At 42.9% G+C, this 7,983-nt stretch overlaps 2 protein-coding genes across 2 annotated transcripts in view; one reads left to right on the plus strand and one right to left on the minus strand.

Moving 5' to 3' along the window:
• The first annotated feature begins 228 nt into the window (after positions 1-228).
• FAM183A (family with sequence similarity 183, member A) lies at positions 229-3,318 on the plus strand. Its single transcript, XM_009333903.1, is given in 4 exon segments — positions 229-244; positions 921-980; positions 1,866-1,969; positions 3,029-3,318. Coding segments are annotated over 4 exon segments (294 nt in total). The 3' UTR covers positions 3,143-3,318.
• A 74-nt stretch (positions 3,319-3,392) lies between these two features.
• Positions 3,393-7,983, minus strand: part of EBNA1BP2 (EBNA1 binding protein 2) — a 5,852-nt gene continuing 1,261 nt past the window's right edge. Inside the window, exons 2-8 of the mRNA XM_009333904.1 lie at positions 7,665-7,822; positions 6,928-7,051; positions 5,524-5,613; positions 5,024-5,099; positions 4,675-4,765; positions 4,201-4,363; positions 3,393-3,847 (exon numbers count right to left, since the gene is read on the minus strand). Coding sequence (XP_009332179.1) covers positions 3,797-3,847; positions 4,201-4,363; positions 4,675-4,765; positions 5,024-5,099; positions 5,524-5,613; positions 6,928-7,051; positions 7,665-7,822 — 753 coding nt within the window. The 3' untranslated portion in view covers positions 3,393-3,796. The remainder of the gene's footprint in view (positions 3,848-4,200; positions 4,364-4,674; positions 4,766-5,023; positions 5,100-5,523; positions 5,614-6,927; positions 7,052-7,664; positions 7,823-7,983) is intronic.

Genomic DNA, 7,983 nt, shown 5'->3' on the forward strand with positions numbered 1-7,983 from the left:
TGCACACGCAGGACGGCCTGACCCCGCGCCACCGCGGTGAGGCGGCGCGCGGGCGGCCCCACGGTCACAGAGAACTGGCGTGAACCCCCGAGGGCAAGACAAGCGTTGCACCGAGCCGGAGGGCGGAGGGAAGGCTGGTGGGGCCTGCCTGCATGAGGCAGGGGCAGGGGCAGGAGCAGGCCCCGGAGCGCTCAGCTGCATGTCGGAGACAAGCAGCTGCACCCAAGAATGCCAGCAGTGGCCAGTGAGAGGGGTAGATCTGGGGGGAACAACTGATGGGCTGTTCTTCTGCCTAAGGAACCAGCCTGCACACTCCAAGACAGAACAGAGACATGACCAATTTGCCCAGATTAGGCGGTGCCTTAGTATAAACATGTAGAAGTGAGGCAACTAGTTGGGATCTGGAACCCACGGATCCTGAGGGAACAACGCAGAGCCAAGATGGCGTAGAGAGCCTCAACGCTACACCGTGTTTCTTCAGCCTCTGCGTTGATTTCTACCTGCCAATTCGGAGTCATAGAATATCGTAATCTCTGCTGGCACAGACGGGTGATGTGAACAGATTCACTCAGGTCTAGCTTTTACAATAATAAAAAAAAACAAAACAAAGGAAAATAATTTCCTGAAATTTGGCACTCTGCAGGCCACCACTTGGGTGGGGTGGACCTTTGCTGTGGTGAATGCAGGCAGCATCCAGTAAACGGCCTTTAGCATGCTTAACCCCCTTCCCTTTCTAGGAAATTGCTATTAGAACTCGTTTTGTTCTGTTCACATGCTGTTCTTCCTTTAAGGCTTCAGTGAAGTAGCTGGACCCAGACTGGGGAATAATCAAAAAGAACATTTGCAATGATAGATATCCTATACCTGGCTGCGATGCTAAATTCACATTAAAGTAATTCATCTGCATCATTTCTTTCCAGTTCACACGATCACCAAGAAGCCTATGTCTTGGCATGATAATATAGAAGAGCCGGCAGATGGTAAGAAATCTCTGAACAGCTTGTGATAATTACATAAGAAAATGACTAATAAATAAGATTTAAAAATTCCAATTAGTCTAAAAGATGACATACGCAGAAACACCCCTGTGACAATAGAAGAAAGTTAAACTCATTCATGATTTTTGTTAAACGTAAGGCAGATTTTTTTCCACTTTAAGGCCCTTTCCTGTTACTTTTCATTATCAATACAAGCTTACATTCATGCAAAATTTTGTTTTTAGTTATCCTACTATAAAATTCTGCTTGAGAATCTAAACCTCTTTCAGGGGAAAACAAAAAAAATCTAGAAATATGTTTTATATATACATGCAGATTCTACCTAACCACCACATATGGTAAACTGCTGAAATGGCTGCCGAGTCTGGCTTTAGAGCACTAATAACAGGAACCCTTATAGCAACTGCTCCCTTATTTCAAACACGCCAATTTTGTCTAAAAACCTTAATGTTCACTTAAAGTTGGCCTACTCTAGTCCAGGATTGGGGGGGAAAATAAAACCAAAACAGGGAAAGGCAGCAGGTCTCAGGCAACTGAGAATGACGACCGCTAACGTGGAGCGCTGGTTGATACTAGATGCGATACAAGAAAAGTAAGATGCTGCAATACAGTAAACAGGGATGACAGAATTAACAGGACAGTATAGGCAGGCAAATCTTGAAACCTCATCGGGGTAAGTTTGAGTAGAAATGTCACCCTGCCTTCTCTTGCAAGATCATTCACAGAAGCACAGAGGTTGCCTCCAACCTTTGCTTTCTTGCTATTGCTTGGACAGCGTTAGGATGTCCCATTCTAACACACATCCACGGATGACTGGTTTTTAAACATACTTCCTTTCATTTGTATTTGTGTCTCTTAAACCAACAGCCAAGTTTCTGAATCTTATTCACCATGCAGCACTGGAGCCAACAAAGAAATATTCAGAGCCACAAACTGAAAGCCAGGAAATTGGCTGGAACACAACACCTTTGGTGAGTAGGGTGCTTAAGGACTCAGCTCTTTGCAGGATTCAGAGAGGTTCAGCCCATTACACTTGAAGATATTCACGCAAGAAAATAGTTTGTGACAAACATGGAAAACAGGAATGACTAGGAATGAGCAGAGCTGTTCATGGACAACAAGTTTTTAAAATTTACACCTAAGAGGACTCTTCACGCTGGCATAGGCTTGTGAACACAGAAACAGTAGACTTCCCCTGAGAAACTTGCATGCAAAATATCTACAATGACAGTCGACCCCAAGCATATTGCCAAATGCCACATATGTAGTCACGGCTGTTTATTAAAGCATTCAGCCATGAGAAACAGCATAGTGAGCAATGTGAAGTGACATACATAAGTACTGTGAAATGTGCTGCTGTATAGTATCTTTCAAACAAATTGCAAGCAGAAGCATAAAATTAATAATCAGCTAAGTATACCCGAGGCAGAATACATCAGTGAGGATTCATATGGGGAAGTGTGAATAAACAGGAGGAAAAGAAATCTTATTAACAAGCTGAGACATCAATCATATCTGACAAACAAATAGCTGTGACGATGACTGACTTTGTAGATTCGTGTTTCGAGAAAGGCAAATGAGGGCCTGACTAATTTTGACCTGTTACAAAGAAAACTAAGATAAATAAGAAAATAAGATAGTCTTCTGCAACTTTTCATATTACACTTCAGGTGATCTGGTTACTCATAACAAGGCTAGCAACAGACATCCCAGCAGGGCTTTACGCTGTTAGATACTGGTGGTAGGATTAGGTGGCAGGAAAGAGGCGACTAAATTTGCATGCAGGGAAGTGAGTTAAATTTATAGAGTCAGGACTCATGATGCTGTTTCATACATTAAGTTTGCTTTTTTCACCAGGTTCTACCGTAATGAAACGGTGAACAGTATATTCTCAAATAAGTGATACCCTACTCGTTTGTCATTTGGACATTTCTCAGCAGCAAGAACGCTGTGCATCACTCTTCTCAGGGGGGACGACTACTACTAATTCTAGCAAAAGCACATGACTATTAATCATTTTTCTTTCCCAGATTCCCGTGGACCGTACTGATTGCAGACTCTACTTCCCACGCCGGAGAACCGAGATCACTAAATAAATGGCTGCCATGGGGCACGGGGAGGAGCAGTCTGAGAACCTACAGTAGTAGAGTGGTAAAGCCACACAACTTAGATAGAAGCAGTTAATGACATCTAGTATGTTAGGCTCTGCTTGTTATTAGGCGAGTCTGGTAGATTTCTGGCAAGAGAAGATAGTGAGAAAAGGGAAGAGAGAACCTCAGTCTGTCCAGATTTGCAGCCTGACAATAGTTACAGAAATAAACCTATTTATAAGATTGCTGCATTTGTCTCTGCTGTTTCCAAACCACCTGTCTACACGAGTAGTCTAAAGAACACTTTAACATCTTGACAGGCTTCAGACTTCTTATTCTGACATCAACAACATGACCCAGAACTCAAGTTTACCAAGTACATGTCAACAGTAGCTGTGGAAAAAGCTGTGAGAATGAAGGCAACAAAGGGCAGGTTTCAGCCACCATTCATAACACAATTAAACGTGAGTTAGATACCGTTCTGTGCAAACTATTTAATGTGTTCACACACCAAAAGTTTAAGTAGAAAACAATCCTTCAATAAAACAGACAATAAGAAGAAATTAGTGATAAGGCACTAGTTTCCACCGACTTCTTTTCTTGCCACTTGGAAGCATCCAGCTTGCTCCACAGTTAGCTGCTTGATGACAGCAGAAACATATCTTGCAACACACAAACACAGGAACCCCACTGGGGAGCACAGTCCTCTTAGCGTGCTCGGCTCTTCATTTTCTGCCTTGCTCTCTTTCCAGGTCTCTTCTGCAAAAAAAGGAGAGATTCAGATCTTTATTTTCACGTCCTCCATCTTTCTTCTAGCTCCATAGCTTGGGGAAAATACCAAGGAGAGGATATTTGTCAGTACCTCTGGAGAAGGAGGTTTTGGGACACAGGTAGCAACAAACAGTACTTGCTAACTCCCCCACTCATTTCCCTGCTCAGACACCAAACCACCATCCTCAACTCTGTCTGCAACTGAATTATGCTCAGCTCCCAAAGACAGACATTTTCACTTCCAGATACTGGAGGGACCCATCATGTACTCAGCTCTCCCTCCCAGACCACAGCTGGCTTCCTAGCCAACCAGGATCATTTGCATGCAACATTTTACTTACATTGAGGGCTTTTTTTCCTCCTTTTCCTGGGCCTTTGTTGTGGGCCACTTTTGACCGGAAGCTGGATACATCATTAAAACTCTCCTTTGTGTTCCACTTTGAGCCCTTCTTCTTCCCACCAAAACCAAATTTCTGGTTCTTGTATCGTCTTTTGGCATTTGGTCTGAAAAACAACCGAATATCGCCTATATTCCTTTCTTCAAGAAGCTCTGAAGAAGGCACATGTATCTGCTGATGGACTCCTATCAGCCATAGTAAACCTTTCCCCTCTTATTGAAGAGGCAGAAATGAGCACATTTCAGTCTCCGTTCCATTCTGGCCACAGTTTTCCTCCTCTCTAGGGACAGAAAGCCACCTCAGACTTATTTTAACAAACATTAACCAGAACAGCTTTCTTGTTCCACAAAATGATCCCCTAAAAGACTGAAAAAATCAGACATTCTGCATTTAAATATCTTTCTTTTCTGGTCTCACCCCTTCTTTATCCGTTGATTTGCACTGCCTTTTTTGTTCCCCTGAGACGACGTCTGCTCTTCATCTAGAAAATCCAGCTTGTCAGAGAGACCTGCAAGAGCAAAGACGTAACGGTTGCTCAGCTACCACCACAGAAAATATGAATTTTCAGTCTAAGCAAGTAATAGCAACAAGCCACCCTCACTGAAGAACAGCTACTTGGGAGGATTTTCACTGCCACTGGCAAATGATTCTGCACAGCAGCAGCCTCTCAAGCTCACTGCCCAGCACCACACATCACACTGCCTTACATTGCTCACACACCACTATTCCCATTACACATTTGCTCTCTTAGACAAGTTAACTTTACCTTTCTGGTATTTCTTGACTGCATTCAACATATTTTTTTTCTCCTTTTGTCTTCTCTGCAGAATCTCAGTTTGCACCTGAGATTAGAAGCAGAATCATAGAATCATTAAGGTTGGAAGAGACCTCTAAGATCACCGAGTCCAACCGTCAACCCAACACCACCATGCCCACTAAACCATGTCCCTAAGCGCCTCATCTACACGTCTTTTAAATACCTCCAGGGATGGTGACTCAACCACTTCCCTGGGCAGCCTGGTCCAATGTTTAACCATTGTTAAATGAATGTTAGTGTTGTTCCTTGTGTCCCATACTTTTTTCTTTTTTTTTTTTTCTTTTTTTTAAGGTATCCCATCTTTTGCTCTGTCTTCCTTCAAAGCAGCTAGACAGAAGACTAGACATTCCATATATTTTAGCTAGCCTCCTGTGGTCTCACTTTCTAAGCTCCTCACTCAGGCTCTAGATTCTTATCATAGGTAGGTCCCTTTTGTAGCTCCTCCTCACCTTCTTGCCATATTTTCTCATCGCACGGAGCTGTTTTGCTTTCTCAGACCTCTCCATTGCTTCCTGTTTACTCTTAAGCTTCTGTCGAATCTTATTAGGGGATAGAAAAAACAAAATTTATCAGTAATGCAAAAGAAAACATGGGAATTTTATGATTGCTGTGCAGTCCTGAAATCAATAATTATATGAACTATTAATGAGTGTAAAAAAGAAAACGTCTCTCAATCACTTAATGCTTTATAAGGCATAATGTTCTTTCAACTCAAGGCTGGACGAGTTATTACAGAAACTCCTGAACTGATCTGTAGCCAAAATCTGGTTAAAAAGACAAAACTCACACAGAGACAAGACAAAGGCTTATGGAACGACTGTCACGAAACCGCTAAACAAGAGTATCTTGTCACATCTTGTCAGTCTACTCAGGTGTATGTAGAAGACTTGATAGTTTCTTTCTCATCATTATTAAAAGTAAAGCACTGAAGAAGAGTCAACAACCCTTCCGCACCATAGAAAACATCTTTTTCGTTCCCTCCTTGTTCACAAACATTTCTATAAGGATGCCGCATTACAAGGGATTACAAAGATTTCGACACAAATCTGCTGGATTCAATCTGTGACTCCACAAGGAGATAAAAAACTCCATTCTTCAAACAGAAGCCAGCAAAAGAAGGTAACAGTATTGTGCAGAATTGACTTAAACCTCAGCACAAGCTAATTATTAATCTTCATCATCTCTAGGAAGATTCTATCAGCCATCAAAACAGTGACCAAGTCATACATGAACCTCAAATTAGACTCCAGCTGATGTTTAACTTATACAATGTAGTCTTTTTTCCAAAACAAAAACAAAAATGAGGGTTCCGTTTTGAACAAAGATCACGCTCAAGAAGCAAGTTCGTGACATTCTTATTTCCTACACAAATCTGACCTACTACCCATGATAGATTAATTCAATAACACACAGTTTAAAGTCACAGAGAACCAAAACACACCGAGTATAAACAAAGGGTGATACTTAAATAGGGAAAAAGGATCACGTTAATGCCACAGTTGACTGCAAGTCTTACGCCAAAGAGCATAAACACAGCCAACTTCATAACCACTATCACACATGCGGAGAAAGAGTCTCCATTTTTAATATTAAATACATTGAGGACAGAATATAAGTCGTGCTTTTCTACTTTACGTTCCAACTGTTATGGAAATCCCCACATTGCACTGAAATACCTAAAGAGGAAGAAATTTCCTGCCACAAACAAAATTTCAAACACTAACATTGTCACAGGCATTTGACAAAGAGATGAAGGGAAGTATTCACAAATCACACCTCAAAGTTAATCCCTAAAACACAGGCTAAAACCAACACGTAACACAGGAAAGAAAGCCATTATTCACCGCACATACCTTCTGCATCTGTTGGTCTGATTTGGCCATCTCTGCGAAGTAATCATCTGGCCTTCTAGTAGGAACTTGGAGCTTACGCAACCTAGGTAGTGCTTCCAGGACCGCTGCCTGAGCCTGACGGTAACTAGGGAGACAGCACAGCACCAGCTCCGTCACTGGGTATCGGGCATCTCACAGCGCTGACAGGAACTCTGCTCACATAAGCTAGATGATACTGGGATCTAACAAGCATTGACCTAGAATGATACCAACATGCTGTGCCCTACAGCATTCAGTGCTACCAAAAGCAATTTAGGTGCCAGTACGATATGAATGCTTATATCTTGCGCATATACATTTACCTAGTTCCCAGTCACAGTTTTACATGTTGGATTATAAAAGGCAAGGCAAAACAAGAGAACTGTAATAACACCAAAACAAATCCACAAAGAAAAATCCATATTCTGTGTTAAAGACATAGTGCTGCAACCAAGGAACTCTTTAAATAAACTTTCAGCAAAGGATGGAAGTCTGCTGCGAGGAGGGAAATTATTTCCAGTCACAAGACAAGTTAAGTATACTAGCATTAATCTGTAGTTATTCTGGAAAACATTCAGAGCCAGCAAATGTAAAATACGTGGCCCAAGAGTGCCACAGCGACAGCCAGTGTGGCGGTCTGCAGCAGAGGGCAAAACACGACTCCAAGCACGCAGCAGTATGCCAAGAGCCTGCAAGAAATCTCCCTTTTTGACACTTACAAGCTCATCTCTCTCTGGAAATCATTCTCAGGGTCAACAGCATCTTTGTCAGAAGCACTCTGCGAGACGGGGTCCGCGACCTGGCCCGAAGTCACATCCAGCCTTTCCACCCAAGCTAGCTGCTGCTTGAATTCGGACAGGCACTGCTTCAGGCCGTCCTGTGAAAGAACCACAGCTCTGCACACCACCGCACAGAACCACCCCCCCGAGGCCGGCCCGGCCGAATACCCACGTCACACCGTGGGCTGCTCCTCCAAGGCCACTGGGTGATACCCCAAATCAGCACCGCAGTGCAGGAACCCCGGAGGCCTGCCCTGCC

This window comes from Pygoscelis adeliae, unplaced genomic scaffold (genome assembly GCF_000699105.1).
Source record: "Pygoscelis adeliae isolate BGI_AS28 unplaced genomic scaffold, ASM69910v1 Scaffold10, whole genome shotgun sequence".
NCBI lineage: Eukaryota > Metazoa > Chordata > Aves > Sphenisciformes > Spheniscidae > Pygoscelis > Pygoscelis adeliae.